Raw genomic sequence first — 18,540 nt, forward strand, 5'->3', positions numbered from 1 at the left:
TCTATCAGAGCCTTGTGCTATTAATGACAGTAGCTTTAGTATTTCTTTGTGTAATAATGTAGTAAGTTACAATGTGTGATTTCTCCAAGACCTTGAAATGATCTTGTTCACTACAGGGAGGCATTCTGGAAAGTGACAGAGCCATGCTTTTATTAGTAAGAGTGGAATTTTGCCCTTATTATTTAACAGTGCTGTTTGATAAAGGTATATTAACTATAAAGCATGAGTGCTCTTGCTAAAGTACCAATAGTTGCTTAGTAGAAATGTAATTTACAATGTATCTTCCTCAGCAATGTTTGTTAAGAAGGAAAAATGAATACTCTTAATAGCACTTGTTTATAGGCAGTAGACTTATTTTCATTTTCTCTGTTAAATTTGTACTGTGACCTCATCTAGTACTAGTTAAATGGTGGAAGATTCTTTATTTGCTTACAGACAGTATGAGAAAGGAACTTCATTTTAGTCTAGCATCTTACTTGTTACTTTTTGTAACAGGCCAGCTTTTTTCTGCAAGCGATGTTTTCATCATGTCCATATTGTGCTGTTTTTCCAGCACATGTGCAAACTATACAAGCTCTACTATCATGAATTATTGCCTTTATACAGAGGACTTAAGAAGGCTGTGGTGTTAAACTGAAAAGTTAATCTCAAGTCTTAAAAGCTTTCTTTCTTGGATTTTAGTTGTAGTGCTGTCAAGTATCACTATCTTAATTCTGCTAAATGAGTCTTTCTCAACTTGGAAAGGGATTGGAGCTCTTCAGAAATCATTCGTTACTCCTTGATTTTTGTATATGTGCTGTGATGGCATACACCAACACAGGAGGAAGAAAGCAATCTCTTACAAACCCTAGCAATTTGTAGGTAATATTATGTAAAATACTGCATAAAAAGTCACCAAGTTGCAGTGAAAAATAAATCAACCAAAATTTCTTAATTATGATTTAGCGAGCCATTAATTTCTTTTAATCTTACATTGCTTACTACATCAAGAGAAGTGTATTGTCAAGAGAAGGGATGATTCCCATATTTCTTTCTAGATTTTTTGGTTTTGTAATTTAAAGGGAGAAACGTTTTGAATTTCTTAGTTCATGTATCTCATTGAGAGTCTTAGTTCTGTTTCTCACTGCATTGTGTAGTTAGACTTTTTTTTTTAACATGGTGCATGGAATGTGGACTTGAACTGTATTCACCACATGAATTTGATATACTATGTTTGTAGGGTCAAATTTTTAAGAACTGTCCTGAATGTGTTGTTACTGAAGTTAATGGAAATGTAACAAATGCATGAAACCAAAGCTAAATTAGCAATGTGCTGAGTTGAAAAACCTAGTTTTAATCTTCATTGCATTTCATTGTCATTTTAATTGGAATATTGACTTTACTGGGAGCAAACTGGGGCCACATGTGTGCCAAAACCTTAAACTTGATCGCATTCCAATCAAAAAGTCATCCAGTGCTTGTAGATTTACTTAATTATTTAAATTTATTTTGAGAGAAAACTCTTGGAGGCTGTTTTCTCCATCTGAGGTTAGTCAAATTCCTGGTGTGTGTTTAGGCGAAAACTAAACTTTCAAAAGGATAGTAGGTCAGATTTTTATACTATGTTTCTTATATGCCCAAAGCACATTTAAAAACTTACACTTTTGAAAAATGTTGTCTGTGACTTACTTCTTACTGTTACAGAGGTCGTAATCATTACTGTTGTTGGTTTTACTTTTCAAGGTACCCAGAGAATGGTATAGTAGAAATGGACACCAGTAATCTTCGACCACGAGCAAGAACCATTCTGAAATGGAGTGAACTAAAAGTGGGTGATGTGGTGATGGTTAACTACAATGTTGAGACTCCAGAAGAAAGAGGATTTTGGTTTGATGCAGAAATTACCTCTTTGAGAGAAATCTCAAGGACTAACAAAGAGGTTCATGCTAAAATTCTGCTGGGGTAAGATTTGTTTGACCAACTCATAAAATCTCTACATATCATATAAAGTATGTTTGTTGGGTTTTTTTGTATACTAGTCATCACTAGATTAAAATTAATGTCATACTTTGATTCCACAGCTGTCCGAGTCATGGAATTATAGTGCATGGTTTTTTACGGTGTGCAGACGTAGCTATCAATCAGAATTTTTACATTTCCTGAGATAGCTGGAGGCAACCATAAGGTTTCATGAATTATCTGTGATTCAAATTGATTAGAGTGTGTTTTAATTTATATTCCTTTATATGTTATATATTTATACATTTATATTAACATATATATATATATGTTCATTTCTGTTGAAAACCGAAAAATCTGTTTTCAGTAATTTTTGAGATAATTGGGAACCCCTAGGTCTCACTGAGTATTAGTCATCTCTGACAGTTTGAGAAACTCTCTGAACTGGCTAATGGAATTTTTTGAAGAGTGAAATATTTTTGTGGGTATTACAGCTTCTGATAAGTAAAATGTGGAACTGTGGGACATGGGACTAATGAGTTTTCATGTGGCTGAACTCACGCGAGTATTTTTGCTTTGTTTTTCTATTTCATTTAAAAAGTTGTGTATAGTTCTTTAGGAGCAGCGTTTTGGGTTTTTTTTCAGAAATCCATATGATATTACTGTCAGCAAGCTGTGTGATTGCCTTCTTAGGGATGAACAGATGACCAGTCTTTATTGGCAGTCCCCTTGAGGAATTCACTGTAACCTTCCTCCTCCTTCTCATTAGCTTTCCTCATTCCTTTAACATTATGCTTTTCTGACACAAAAGAACTAAAGGCAAATGGATCCAGTCTGCCACATCCATCCTTGCAGAAGAGGGGTGTGCGTGAGTACTTATATGTTAGGAGTGAAACCATTTTTAAAATTAAACTGGAACTAAAAAGACATTTCTTTTTACTTAAGAAATGATTGATTTAATGTTGGTATATCCCACACTTACTCAATCAGTAGTATCATTGTTCTGGGAGTATATTCCTTAAAGTGAATTGGAGTATTCACTTATTAGTGTAGTTTTCTTTATGAGAAAGGAGAATTGTTATATCTGTAGGAAGACATACAATGTAGGACATGGTTAATTGGAAGAGACACACAGAAGACTTATGATCAGGTGCAGTTCAATATTTTGTGTAAAAAAATGCAGTCATATCTAGTACTGGGAAATAGGAAAGATATTGACTTGGTAAATCATGCAAGTAAATGAAAATTTGTTTCGTGGATGTTTGTTAATTTTAGAATAACAGGAGTTTTACTAGACAATGTCAGTGCATTATAGTAGTCTTGTATTAAGTAAAGCAGGCATATGGGCTTGTTTTGTAGGCAAAACCAAAAAAACCCAACCTTCAAATGTAAAGCAAAAAGAAATTGAGTAGATTGAATTATTAACTTGGAAGGCAGAAGAGATTAAGAAATGGAGGCCAGTCTAGAGAGATGAAGATTTTCATTGTAACGCATTTAATATTTGTATGGCATTTGGTGAATCAGAGATGGACTTCATGACCTTCTACAAACAGAACTGTCCAGATATCAGCTTACATGAAGTTCAGATGTCTGTTGATAACCTTACTTAAAACTGTTGTCTGCATGGATTCTTTCAGAGTTTTTCCCATTTATTAAAATATGATAATAAAAATGTGTTTTACATTGGCAAAAGCAAGCATATGGTGGCTAATAAAAAATTCTGTTCTTGCTGGATGGAACTCTATAGGATAGTCTTTTTTTAATCTAAATAAGCTGATAGTTATGCTTCAAATTTGAAGATGGCAGCTTCAGACACCATGGGTACTGTGGCAGGTACCATGGGGTTCCCCATAGTGTTGACACTTACTATCCTCTGAAAGGAGTTGGGGAGAAAAAGGCACAGTCAACAAGTATCTTATTCTAAGATGGTGAATTTAAGTCCATTTTTCAAATGGAATCTTATTTCAGTGAATTTTCTTCCTGACTAAGATTTCAGGTTTCATTTATATGTTGATAGGTTGTATACACTAGTAATCAACTAGTTTGCAGAAAGTAAGGCTATCTGAGCCTGCCATTTCTGAAATTTATCAAGGAATAATTCTGTATCACCTGTGCTACCTAAGTCATTCCTCTCAGTTAGCAGTAGAAGTACAAGCTAAATCTGCTAGTATTCATAAACTTGTGCAAGAATCATGCTGCTGCAAGAATCACTTTACATTTCAGGTAAGTTCATTTGCAAAATAAAACCCAATCTCTTAGTATTTCAATGTTTATTAATATATATTAATATGCTAATATAAATATATAATACACAATATTAATTAGTTTAGAATTATGTTTTAATATTTAATCGTTAATGATTAATATAGAAGTATTCAGTAATTTAAGATATTATTGATATGTTATCATGAGTTCTTACCATAATGTTAGCATTATGGTAAGCATTATTACCCAAATTGTTTTAAATAAAGGTAAAATCTGTTTTGAATGCTTTATTAGTATATGTTAGTGATTGATTGTATTTTAATGACTAATTACTTGTGTACTACTTACGAACAACCTTAGCAGGCAGTAGAGGGAGGCAAGAGTTCTTAGGGTTGCTTCAGACGTACTCATGGCTTGGACTTTATTCCCTTTCTGGTATTATGTCAAAACAGGCTTTGTATAAAACAGTTTTGTATGCAATAGTTGAATGTTTGGTTTATTGATCTTGATTGCTTTTGACAAAGATTTTGTGAAGCTGTTGGCACAATGGCAAGAAATAACAAGAACATGTACTGTTTGTGGTAATGCTTTGGAGCTGGTAGAACACGTGATGAGCACTTCTTTTTACTGTATTTGTTGACATGTGTGTTTGTTAGGTGTTACATTTACTAATGTCTCAGTCATAACCTGAAGGAAATGTCCTGTACAGTCTGTCATCATTAGTTTGTCTTTTGGGAAACAGATACCCATTAGAGAATATTATCAAAGAGAGGAGTGAGACTGAACAGAGGATAAAAAGACATCATTATACAGAAGAACAGACCACATGTTAATAATTCTCATTTGTTCTGTATTTGCATTGCAACTGAAATTTGTCATTGCAGGATGTCTAAAACCTATCCAAACTGGAGTTACTGTGTCTCAGATACAAATACTAGGGAAACCATGGAATGAATGTACATGGGCCTAGGACCACAGGTTTCCCATGACTGTGCGCATGCTTACAGTTCAGTATGGTCTCTGTGTGTGTGGTACCTCTGAACCAATTTTAACTAAATTCGGAGGGTGTACCTCTATTTTTGAACATCTTCTGTTTTTCTTTTTTGGGAGTATATGCTGTTTCATGATGAAAGCAGTTATTTGTAATCCAGAGTAATAGGACTTGTCGTCTTTGCGGTTTAAAGGGCATGTATCAAATGCCTGTTACTGGTGGGTAGTTGTGAGGCAAACTGTTCACAATTTATTTTAACATTGGAGCTGGCTGACATGATTAAAGTCGCCACACCAAATCAAACCGAAGTAGTTCAAATGGTGCTTTGTGTTTTCTCTGTGCTAGACTTCGAGATACAAAAAGATTTTGCCTCTTTTTTTCAAGAGGCAAAATCAGCTCTTACTTATCTTCAGTCAGCCTTTTAAAGTTTAAGTTCAGCAAGGACTCTGTCAATACCAAGACTTGTATTTTGTTTAAGCTTTTGGAGTTAAACAAGAATATCAGAAAAAATCTGTTTACTCTGCAGATTTTATACCTCTTTGACTAAGTGCATAGTTAATGAATTTGAGGTCTTTACGCAAGCAGTGGTAATGGAAAGTAATAGAAAGGGTCCTAAATTTTCAGTTTTATATTTGTCATCTTTTAGGTCTGCAGGTTTTTGTGTGAGGCTTCCTGCTCCCAAAAAGGAAGGACTGTTTTGTTTTCAGATCAATCTCTCTAATTTTAAAATATGCTTATTATGTTTTTCTATGTAACCTGCTGGATCTGGGGCTTGCCTTCCTCATTTGAACACAATTTCTGCTTTTTATTTTGTTGGTTTGGTTTTTTTTTGGTAGGATACGTTCCTGTTTAACTTCTTTTAGACTCCTTCTATTTATGTCTGGCATATTTTTGTTCCCAAAAGGCAGTATGATGTTTTTACACAGACTTTATGCTACCTGTACAAATTTTACTTTTAGCTGCTCCTTTTACTTCTTTTGAAGAAGTTTTTTCCCATTTATATTTAACTTCCGATTTTCGAAGTCATACATAATACTTGTTTTTATAGCTTTGCAAACGTACAGAATTTAAACACGTTACAGAATAGCGAACTAACAGGGAAACAAGTCTTGCACGTTGTTCTGGATGCTTTCGAAGAGTTCTTGTGTTTCTGTGGATTTCTATCTAGCTGGTCCAAAAAAAAATGTTGGCAGTTGTACTTTGTTTTGACACTTAGAAAAATAACAGTACCATATTTCCTATCCCTCTCAGTATGTATTGTGATAATCAACATGTCACAGTCGTTGTCATAATTTGTAGGTGTCCTATAGTGTAGTTCTCATACTGTGTTTCTTCTTTTAGGCCTGGAATTTCTGTCTGTGTGGTTTATCCCTTATTGATGCCTGTATACTTTTGTGGTATAATTTTCTACTTGATGTAGCATCTTTGACTGTTGCTGGTTGATCTGGGAAGACATTGTTTTGCTGATATGTGGAATATTAAGAAGATTTACTTGGAGCCATTTTTAAAAATAGGTTTCGTGCTGTATCAGCAGGTATCCTAATAATAAGAATTCTAATTGCTGAAGAACTCACCTGCAGCTTTCTTGCACAGACATAAAAATGGCATATTTCTTCTAGGCAACAAAACTTCTGAAAGGGTGAATTTTGTTTCCCTCTTTCCTCCTCTTATGACTTCAGTGGAGCTGGTCACCTCCTCTGAAGAAAAGACCTTCTTTTGAATCAACACAACTGTTTCAAATCAAGATAGATTCTGATTGTCCAAGAAGCCTGCTGGGATTTTTCATGGTGATTCTGTAGACATGATGCCTAAAACTTCTTAAGCACTTCTGTGAACTGCTTTTTCCTAGCCTCTACAGCTAGAGATGGCTCTTTTTGTGATACACAGCCTTAGGTAATAATCTTGTAATTCTTAACAGGAGTTACTCTAATAATAGGAAGAGTATTTTGGATCCCACTTGATTATCCTGTTGGACAAAAGAACTCATGTTTGGGGTGGGGTGGGGTGTGTGTTTGAAAAGAATGATGTGTTTGAACATAAGAAGTGAAGTTTACTGGAAATCAAACTGTTTATTTTTAAATTCCAGATTAGGTTTTTGATCTTGCTTCCATTGTGATTTCATTCTTGAGGAAAAACTCAAGAATTAGAAGATACAATGGTCATGAGGACAGAATATTATTAAAGAGACTTTTGAGTAGCATACAGTGCCGCCTCTTATGCAAAAAAAAAGGCATCTGGGGTGCAGGACAAACTGCCCAGAAGGTATTGGAACACACTGTCAGCTGGGACTGGAGAAAGATTGGTCCACTGGGACTGGAGAAAGGTTGGTGTCCAGGATCTGTTGTTTTGGTCAAATGTGAGAGGCAGAAGAATGAAGAACTATATTTGACTGAGAATAATTCATGAAGAGAGCATGAACAGAGTGAATCCTTTAACCACTTGCTGTGGTAATTGTCCTCTCCACCAAGGTCATAAATGAGATGGAGTACCTTGGTTCAGCACCTATGAAATCAAAAGCAGCAAGTTTAGAAAGAACTGAGAGTACATTTTGAAGGGTATTTGGCAGACTTGTTATTACAGATACCTTTTTCATGTTTCCTCCTTTGCCTTCTCTCTCTATGGACAAAAAGTGCCATTTTACAAACACTCCCTGAATAGTTATAATGGCCAGGTTCTACACAAGCCATAGCTATTCCTTCATGCACTTTATTTTCCTGCATGCTTTGTTTTCCTGCTATACAGAGGACAAATCTTCAGGAGGTTCCATTCTGCAGAGAGGAGTGGAAGGATTACAGTTTTAAGATTGCTTACCCATAATTATTTTTCTTACGTGGAAGAACTATTTTATCTCTTGATACTTCCCTCTAAAGAGAAAGCATAAAAAGTAATTTATTTGTCCTTTGTGCCATATCCCTGCACATTGCCTGTTCTTAACTGACAATATGGAGAAACTGATATTTGATCGTTTCAGTTTGCTTTCCCAAAATGGAGGGAAAGTAACTAGGTGCTTGTAATTCATGTTGAGTGTTTTGGACTGTGAATATACTGTTCTTTTGTCTTGACATTTCAAAATTTGAGTTGCAAACCAAGTGTACCTTACTAGAAATAGTGTTATCTCTCAAGCTAAGAAGCCTGGTTATGTAAGAGCTGCTCAGTCCTGCTGGTGAAAGGGTAAGACTGGAGGACAAATCCTCCCAAGAGAAAGGAGCAGGCAAATCCTGTGGATCAAAACCTGGTTAATTGCACAGCTCATGTCAACAGGCTTTTGGCTTTTAATACCATGAGGCCCATAACTGGGTTCCCGTCTGTCCCTGAAAGTCCTTGATCCTCAAGTGGGACAAGAGCATCTATGCCAACAGGCTGGCCAACCTGGTGAGTAGAGCTTTGGGTGGTGAAGGGACATTATGACCCATGGTTAAGGGAGGTATTGGCACGTGCATAGAAAGCAAAGTGCACAGAGCGTTGGGAACAAGAGGGATCTTTGGACTGGTAAAAGAGGGATGCCCATCTCAAGTGCATGTGTGCAAATAAGTACAGCCTGGGAAACAAGCAGGAGGATTAGTTCTGCACATAGTCACAGAACTATGCCATTGTTGGTGTAGTGAAGACACGATGGGACAGCTCACATGACTGGAGTCAGAGGTATATGGATACAAACTTCTCAGGAAAAGCAAAGATAAAGAGGGCAGGGCTGCCATGACATGAAGAAGTTTGGATATAGGGAGGTCTTCAGTGGAATGTCAACAGTCTGGTTGAGAGCTTGTGGATGAGGATGGGAGAGGCTGAAAAGGATGACATTGTGGTGGTGGTTTACCCAGTCAGTTGAGGAAGAGGACAAAGCCTTCTTTAAAAGTCTCTGAATCGCAGGCACTGATTTTCATGGGGGGCTCAAATTCCGTGACATCCGCTGGCAGGATAACACTGGAACGCAAGCAGTTAAGAAGCTATCTGGAGGATGTTGGGGATAACTTCTTAATACAGGTACTGGATAGGTCAGCAGGGTGATACAGAGCTGGATCTGCTGTTTATTATCAACAACTGTCTGGGGATCAAATGATCAATGGTAGCCTTGGCTACGCTGACTGTGAAATAGTAGATACCAAGATCCTGATGGAACTGAAGAAGGAGAGCAGCTAAGCATAGACTCTGGAATTTAGTAGAGCAGACTTCAGTTTCATTCAAAGAACTGGTTGATGGGATTGCATAGGAGGCAACTGTGAAGGGTAAAGGAGCTCAGCAGAGCTGACAGATGCTTAAGGACAACCTCTTCCAAATGCAAAGATGGTTCATCCTGACACTCAAGAAATTAACAGATGTACTGGGAGACTGGCAATGCTGAACAGGAAACTCATGACTTGGCTCCAATGCAAAAGGTCAGTATATAGGAGATGGAAATGGGCAGTGTAAGAAGGAGGAATTTTGAACATGTAAGGATGGTGTTAGGAGAACCAGCGTTCATCTAGAGTTGACACTTAAGAGACATCGAGGGCAATGCAGAGAGCTTTTACCATGACTGTAGCAGTAGAAGGCTGAACAAGGGAAATAGGGATCTATTGATGAAAAAGACAGATGATTCAGTAGCAGCAGACACTGTCTTCATTGCCTTTCTCTTCATTGACAAGCTCTGTCTGGTAGCTGTGCCTAGTGAAACCATTCAAGGAGTGTTCTCAGCAGTGGATGAGGACTGAGTCAAGGAGTGCTTGCAAGACCTTGACCAGTGCAAGTCCATGGGACCAGATGGGTTGCATCCAAGTATGCTAAAGGAACTGGCTGATGCTGTAGTGATGTTCCCCTGTACTATGTTTGAAAAGTCATGGAGATCAAGGAGTTCCCTGACAACTGGAATGCAAATGTTGCATTCATCTTCACAGAGTGCAGTCAACCTTATTTCAGTCTGAGCAAAACTGTGGGACAGTCCTCTTGGAAGTGCTGGCCATGTGAAGATGATTTGTAACGGCCAGGGTGGATTTGTTTCAAAGAGCAAATCATGCCTTAGGAGCTTGTCTGCCTTCTATGATGAAATGATTAGCTCTGTGGCCAAGGGGAGAGCAACAGATGCCATATACTTCAACTTGTGACAGGTCTTTTGTCTGTGTCCCATAATATCCTTATCCCAATTAGGATGTTGTGATCTGCGTGGATGGGCAATGAGATGGGTTTAAAAAAAGGTAAGACTGTGAATGATCAGGCTCAGAGGATAGTGGTTAATGGGTTGTACACTACCTGGAAAGTGATAACAAGCAGGGAACTGCAGGGGTGTATCCTGTACCTGTACTGTTCAATATCTTAAGCAACAGCATGGCAGTGCAGTGCACTATCACCAAGTTTGTAGAGACACCAAATTGATGGAAACTCATGGGTAGCACTGCCAGTTGGAGGGACCTGAACAAGCAGGAGGAATGGGCTGACAGGAGCCTCATGAAATTCAAGATGGATAAATGCAGAGTTTTCTTGCATCTGTGAAGGCAGAGCCCCTTGCAGCAATACTGGCTGGGAAGTAGCTCTGATGAGGAGGATCTGTGTGTCTTGGTAGACAGCAAGCTGAACATGAGCCAACAGAATGTAATAAAGGCTAATGATATTCAGGCTGTATGAAAAGGAGTATAATCAGAAGACTGGGGAAAGTGATTTATTCCCCTTTACTAAGCACTAGTTAGACTGCATCAAGAATAATAGATTCCACCCACGCCCAAATATTCCCCCCCCCCCCAACACACAAAAGAGAGATACATAAACTAGAGTGAATTCAGCAAAGGGCTGCTGAGATGTTTGCGAGAGCACAGTGGTACATGGCAGGCAGACCAGAGATGGTGGACATAAATTGTGACAAGAGCGGGGAAGAAAATTGCTTCTTTGGATTGCATTCAGTAGCTTAACTTTTAAATTAGTTAATTGTTACGTGTTAAAGCATTAATTGCTTTAACAAAAAAAGCGTAAGTACCAAGTGTTAAAATTTGGAATGATTTGGGTTTCGTAACCATTTCGTAATTACTGTAAGATAAAAGTATCTTTTGAAGGTGAAGAATGGGTTGATTTGGATCTTGAGGTTTTTGTTTGTTTTCCCAGAACATAAACTATATCTTCAGTATTTGTAACACTACCCTTTCTCTAATAAACATGCAGACTTGGAACCACAGAGTCTTTTGACTTGCTTTCTAGAGGGTGACTTTTAGAAGTGTTTTGAAGCTTAGTTGTTCCCACTGAGGGAAGTAATTCCAAACAGAAGAGGAAGGAACAGAAGAAAACAAACTCAAGTGCAAAAAGGCAAAGAGCGTGGGGAAAAAAAAATTGGTGGTGAGCACAGTATTAGGAGAAGCATTATGAAAATAAATAAAAAAGGAGTGGTGTTGAAATACATGTATACATCTAAGAGAGTTATTGAGGATAGAAAGGAGCTCTTGAGACTGCTTAAGCAGGGTCAGCTAGAGCAGATTGCCTGGGACTATGTCCAGTTGGGTTTTGGATATCTTTATGGGTGGAGACTCAACAACTTCTCTGGACAATCACTGTAAAAAGGTATTTTGTGCAGTTAGGGGGAATTTAATGTGTTTCTCTTTGGGCCTGTTTACCTCTTGTCCTCGCAGTAGACACTAGTGAGAGGAGTCTGGCACCCTGTTTGTACACAAGGATAAGAGCTCTCTTCTCCAGGCGAAGCACTCCCATATCAAAGATGTTCCAGTCCGTTAATAATTTTTTTCTAGAACCACTCCTGTAAGCCCATGTCTGCCTTACCCTGGGGACCCCACACCTGGCCTCACCAGTGCTGAGTAGTTAACCCGAGGAATGTTAACCTTCCCTCTACCTGCTGGCAGTGCTCTTCTTGATGCAGTCCAGGAGGCTATTGACCTTCTTTGCTTCTTTTGCTGGTTTATGGTCAGCTTGTTGTTTATAAGTACCTCAAGGTCTTTCTCTACCAAGCTGCTCTCCAGCCAGCTGGCACTCAGCGTGTACTGGTGCATGCTCCGTATGTGGAGGACTTTGTGTTTCTCTTTGAACATAATGAATTTCCTCTCTGTCCCACTGTCTAGGTCACTCTGAAGGGTGGCACATGCATCTGATATTGGTGGCTACTTGTGATTTTGTATCATCTGTGGACTTGCTGAGAGTCCACTCTGTTCCCATCATTTCAGGTCATTCATGAGATTGTTAGTACTGGCCCCAGGGTCAACCCCTGGCATGCTACAGACTTGCCTCCAACTAGACTTTGTGGCATTGGTCATAATCTTGTGGATTCAGCCAGTTTTCAGTCCTCCTTGCTGTGCACTTACCTAACCCATACTTTGTAAGCTTATATGTGAGGATGTTATGGGATACAGTATCAGAAGCCTTACTAAAGTGCATGTGAATATCTCCTGCTCTTCTGTCATCGTCCAAGCAAGTCACCTCATTGTAGAAGACTGTCAGGGTGATTAAGCATGATTTACCCTTTGAAGGTCTATGCTCATAATTCCTGATCACCTTCTTGTCCTCATATCTGGAAAATATTTCCAGGATTATTTGCTCCATCACCTTCCCAGGGATTGAGTTGAGGCTGACCAGTCTGTCAGCAGATCTTCCTTCCTGAAGATAGGAGTGATATTTGTTCCCTTCCAGTTCTTAGGAGGGTGACTCAGTTGTCATGACCTTTCAAAGATGACTAGGAGTAGCCTTGTCCAGATGTCAGGCAGCTCCCTCAGCCCTCATGGGTACAAGCTGTTAGGCCTTACAGACTTATATATGTCCAGTTAAAGTGCTCCATAACCTAATCATCCTCCACTGAGGCTGTCTTCCTTGCTCCAGGCATTCCCTCTGCTCTCAGGGGCCTAGGATTCCTGAACATTGGTCTTACCAGTAAACACTGAGGCAAGGAAGGTGCTGAGTACTTTGTCCTTTTCTGTGTTTATTAATTATCATCAGGGGCCCTGCTATATTTAGCAGTGGGCCCACATTTTCTCTGGTTTCCTTTCCTGTTTTTATAGTTGCATAATCCTTCCTTGTTGCCCTTCACATATCTTGCCAGATTCAAATCAAGGTAGACCATGGCTTTCCCAACCCTATATCTACACAATTGGACAGGAATTCTACTGCCCCTGGTCACCTGCCCCTGCTTCCACCTCTTACACACTTCCTTCTTATGTCTTGAGTTTAGTCTGGGAACTCCTTGCTAATCCATGCAGCCTTCCTGCTGCCTTTGATTTCCTGCACATGGCGATAGATCTTTCTTGAGCTTGGAGGAAGTGGTTCTTAAATATCACCCAGCTCTGCTGGACCCTTCTGCTATCCAGGGTTGTATCCTGTGGGATTTTTCCAAGCAGATCTCTGAAGAGATTACAGTCTCCTGTCCTGAAATCCAGGGTTGTCTTGCTTTTTACCTTGCTCCCTCCTCTGAGGATCCTGAACTTCATAATTTCATCATCATTGCAGCCAACTGCCCTGGTTTTCATGTCCCATGACCAGTTTTTCCTAGTTTGCAAGTATTGTGTCTAGCAATACTTTCCTTGATCACCTGTGTCAGGAATTTGTCATTGCACTCCAGAAATTTCCTAGATTGTATTCTGCTCTGTTGGCCTTCCAGCAGATACCAGGGTGCTTCAAGTTCCCTGTGAGAGCCAGGGCCTGTAAACATGAAACTTCTTCCAGTTGTCTAAAGAAGGCCTCCTATACTTATCCCTGATTAGGAGGTCTATAGTAGGCACCTACTACAGTATCACCCCTGTTGTTCTGTCTGCTTATCTTGACCTGCAGGCTCTTGACTGGCTCCTGCCCTGTCCTGACATAAGGGGCAACTCCCTCTCCTTGCCTTTCTAGCCTGTCCTTCCTGAAGAGCCAATCAATAACCATTTGTCACAGCACTCCAGTCATGTGAGCTATGCCACCATGTCTCTATGATTCTGGTGAGGTCATGGACCCACAGTAATTACACAGACTTCTGTAATTCCTCATGCTGTGTGCACTGGTGTATAGGTGTTTCAGGGAGGCACCAAAGTGTGCTGATTCCCCAGAAAGAGCATGAGAGCTTTCCCTGTAAGGCTCCTCTGTTGGCACTTCCTTCTTTACATGCTTACCCTTCAAGTGGTTGCACTTCTGCCTTTTATTTTTTTTGTTGATTGCTATGTTCCTTCTCTTCTGATCACCCCAAGCCCTTTGCTTGCCTACCCTATCCACAGTTTCCTCACTTGACTGTTGAGGAATCTCTCCAACAGTTTTACCCAAAAGTCTATGAACATTTGTATATATCTACATAAAAATTAATAATAATGGCATCATCACAGATTCCAAACATACACGTAAGGTGTAGAAAGGCTGTATTACCATTATGCAATAGCCATTGGGCACTTAAATGGAGCACTTAATATCATGTACTGGTGAAATTGGACATTGTGGCACACGCATTTGATGTAATTTTTCTGAAGAGAATTGGGCAATATAAGGAATGAAGACATTTCAGAATAAGCAGCTGCCCTCTAAATGCCAAATTAATTAGGAGGTTTTTTTGCTCTGTAGGTCACTGTATACTTTCTGATTTTCAGGAATTGTTGGTGAGATGAGATTCATCCTGTTCTGAGCAGGAGCATCCCTGGATGCTAAGCTTTAATGAAAAAGTAATGCTGTCATGTACATTCAAGCTTTCATAATCCATTCATTGCTAAGTTTCTTGGCTAGAGATGTGGTTTTGGCCTTGTTTGAGATCAATTCTCATTTGCCTTTGGTTCTGTATGAAACATTCTATGGGAAATGTCTTTGTGTTTACTATTTTATGGTGGATACCTTCAGATCTTTTTCTTTTTTTTTTTGGTTGTTGTTGGTTTTAAAGCACATTTATTTATTTATTAACTTAGTATTATTTTCATTATTGTTTGGCATACTTATCATGCTTCTGTGTTTTCAAGACTCTTCTTTGCAATTGTTTGTTTTCTGGAAGGTCTTTCCATCCTGACAGTATCCCTGCTGAGTTTTTGTTCTGAAGGGAGGTACTCCTTCTCATGTCTTTGTTTTTGAATTGAGATTCTCACTTAGTCCAGCTAGGTACACAGATTGGTTTCCTATAACTGTGTCTAAGCTCATGATGAGCGTGTGCTGCATCTGCTGTCAGAATTCTAACATGATGTAAAATCTGGATAGAAGCTTTTAACATTTTCTAGTAAGAATCACCTGTTTGTAGCTCTGCCACTTCCTAGCCTAAAAAGAGCTTATTGACTAGTCCAGACCCCTGGAATGACGTCTGGAGCAGACGCTTTGAATTGTTATGAGTCTTGCAGTTCAGTCTACAAATACATAGAGAAGTGGGCTGAGCTTAGGTGATGCCCTGTGATGCTGAACACAGCTCCTGTAGCTTTGTTTTTCACATATGAAGGAAGCCTTTGGGGTTCCATCTTTGTGGGTCTTCAACGAGCTCTTTTTACCTGGTTCTTTGGTGACATTAGGTCAAGTAGGAGTTAACATCTGCATGTTCGAGCCTGGATTTGGAAACTGGATGCCCATTTAGCATGGCGATAGTGGCAGCCACAAGCTTAACCGAGTTCAAGAAGGGAGCAGTTGTAGTCAGTCATTGCAAGTCGTGCCCCCTCCCCTGTTCGAGCCGGTGGCTTCCCTGCAGTACCACGGACAGGTCCCCAGGCGCCGCACGGCCGGCCAGCGGCGGGTCTCCAGTGCTGACCCTGCTGGGTGGGTGGGTGGGTTGGAAGAATCGGTCTTCATTCGCTCCCTGCCTTTTACTCTGCCTCCTCATGGGGCTTCATGGCACAGGGCAGAGTCATGCTCCTGAGCTACTATGGTAGATGGATTATTAGGATCTGACAGCGTGAGTTGGTAATCTCTCAGGCCAGTGCTTTCCCCATTTCCCAGGTTCAAAGTTTATGCTTGCTTTTCTAATGTTCGTCTCCTTCACAGATCCCAGGCTAAGGAAAAAAGGATAGTCCCTGCATCCAAATCTCTGCTTCCAGAGTCTGGCACCATGCACTATAATACATTGCTTTGTAACTGCATCAAGCATTACGCCTACCACTGAGGTTTAAAAAAGTAATATCCTCGCTGGCTTGTGCGTGTATCCACAATGTGAATTTGTAGTTTTGGGAGTTGGGTGTGCGTGTGTTTTGTTTCCTTTGTTTTGTTTTTAAAGGCTTTAACAATTCGTATTAGATTAACATGTTTTTGATAGTAAGGTGTTCAACATATCCTGGGAAATAGGAGGGGGATTAATTTATTTTTTTTAGTCTTAGCACTACATATGTAGTAATAAAATCTTTGCATAGTTGAAAATTTGTCTCATGTCTTTGTTTTTATAGTGGCTTGTGTAATAAAAATAAATAAAGCTGAATTAAAAGCACAGCTAATACTGTCCCATTTTGTAACTGCATTTGTATTTTCATGATAAACCAAATGGGTGTGGAATATTCTGAAAAAATCTTGAAATTATTGTCTGTTTTTCTGCTTCCATACAACACAAAATAAAAGAACCTCTATGTAAATTCAGTGCAACCTAGCTGGATTTGGTCAAATTATCAATGTAATATGCTATCATTATGTGGGAAGATTTTGTAATTTGCCTTTAAAACAAGCCTGTTAAAAATCAAATCTCCAGTCATGTTTGGTGAGGGTTGTAATTGTTTTATGGGTGTGTTTTAGCCTTTGTTTCATTCTGTGTAGACAATGTGTGTTTGCAGTTTGTTGAAACTACAGTTTAGCCTAAGTTATAGTTCATGTTTAAATGTAAAGCAACCAGTAGTAATTTTCATGTTGCAATACTTTATATCAGATTGAGATGTTTTCCATTTAACATCTTTTGAAATATGCATGCTGTTACCCATATTTGCTTTAACTTCAAAACATTCTTTTGGCTGATAGTAACTTTGAATATATTGACGTGAACGTCACAACATAATTCGGTTTTTCAAGAGTATTCTGTAGAGATTATTTGTTACAATAGCACATAATTAATTCTCTAGCCTAATGATTTTAACATATTTGTAATTTAATGTTTTTATAATAAAAGTTGATAAACAATTGTTCATGAGCTCAGTTCAGGAACAGAGTTTCTCGTGTTTCAAAGGCAAAGAAAGGTGTTTTTAAAACAGTTCTCCCTTAATAAAGTGTATATTGAGTAAGTCAGGATACAAGTTCAAGCAGTTGTTAAATGTAAAAGTACCAAGTGTAAACATGCAATGAAATGCTCTTGATACATACACTAGACATGAACTCTAGTGGCTCAACCACTTCTAAGGGGATGATAGTAAAAGTTCTAACAAGCATTTTGAATGGTAATATTGAAAAGATTTTTTGTGTATTTTTGGAGAAGTTATCCAACTGTTGTTTGATGATGTAGGGGAAAATAAAGAGCTGCTGGCTGAAAGCTTTGCAAAAGCAGAATAGAAGCTGATTGATCATAAATGGGATGTAAACAAAGTACATATGAAAAGATAGATGCTGAAAGTGGTAGTAAATTTGGTCCTGATTTTTATATTGTTTACTAACTGAATTCACACATTTGTAGAGCATAGCCAATTATATCCTGTTAGGTTTTATTATGACTGTAGTGATTTCTCTGCTGACCTGGAAAATACCCTTTGACAGTAACCATAGAAGCTGACAAATGGATTATTTGTCTGTGGTAAACATGACTTGGTGTGAGTAAGGTTTTGTTCCTAGGGGGGCTAAAGATAAATTGTCATTAGATGCTTTTCCTTACAATTCTTTGGGTCAATATAACCTTTGTGTGTATTTTTTTAATAGTAATTTTCCCTCTGTTTTTATTCAGCATTGTATTTTAACTCTTAGTGCATGTTGAAATATTTTTCTTCTTATTTCAATATGGTAAAGTGATAAAAACAAAAAATTCCGGACAGAGATCTGATCATTGTAACGGAATCTCTCAGACTGTAAGAACTGATAGAGTTTTCACAGTGTGGCAATTGTCATCTAGCAGCTTTTATTTTCTTGAAAGTTGACCTTTGAAATATCCAGGATAATGCCCAGCTGTCATACTTTTAGTCAGCTGTGATTATGTATGTCTATAGAGTGCTTTGCAGCCTGAAGGTTTAGGAAAAAGAAGTCTGAAGGGAAAAAAAGTACCGATATAAGAATGTTCAGTTGAAGGTTTCTATCCAGCTATGGCTGACTTATCTAAAAGGAAAGCTTGTATTAGGAATTCTGTTGTATTGAAAGGTCTGGCTCTGTTTTGGGATTTACCTTCTTTAAACAGTTTAGTGTACTTACATATGTGAAATACAAATGCAGTCCCATTTGCTATGTTTAATGTATAATTTGATTTTTTTTGTAATCTCATTTTTGGTATGGTAAGGTGAAGAAATGAAGAAAGGTTATATTTCTTGAGTATATTTGACAGGGTAATATAACCACAATTTTGTTAGATAACCATAATTTTTAAGATAAATGATGTGTAGCCTGATCATTATTAAAGCTATGGTATG

The 18,540-nt window shown here is 38.5% G+C and overlaps 1 protein-coding gene across 2 annotated transcripts in view; it reads left to right on the plus strand.

Annotated features, from left to right (window-relative positions):
- The window catches only part of UHRF2 (ubiquitin like with PHD and ring finger domains 2), a 93,528-nt gene that overhangs the window by 33,622 nt on the left and 41,366 nt on the right, over positions 1-18,540 (plus strand). For both annotated transcript variants that reach the window (XM_069776040.1, XM_069776042.1), the window contains exon 4: positions 1,723-1,941. In XM_069776040.1, the coding sequence (XP_069632141.1) occupies positions 1,723-1,941 (219 nt within the window). The remainder of the gene's footprint in view (positions 1-1,722; positions 1,942-18,540) is intronic.

This window comes from Haliaeetus albicilla, chromosome Z, assembly GCF_947461875.1.
Source record: "Haliaeetus albicilla chromosome Z, bHalAlb1.1, whole genome shotgun sequence".
In the NCBI taxonomy this organism is placed as follows: Eukaryota; Metazoa; Chordata; class Aves; order Accipitriformes; family Accipitridae; genus Haliaeetus; species Haliaeetus albicilla.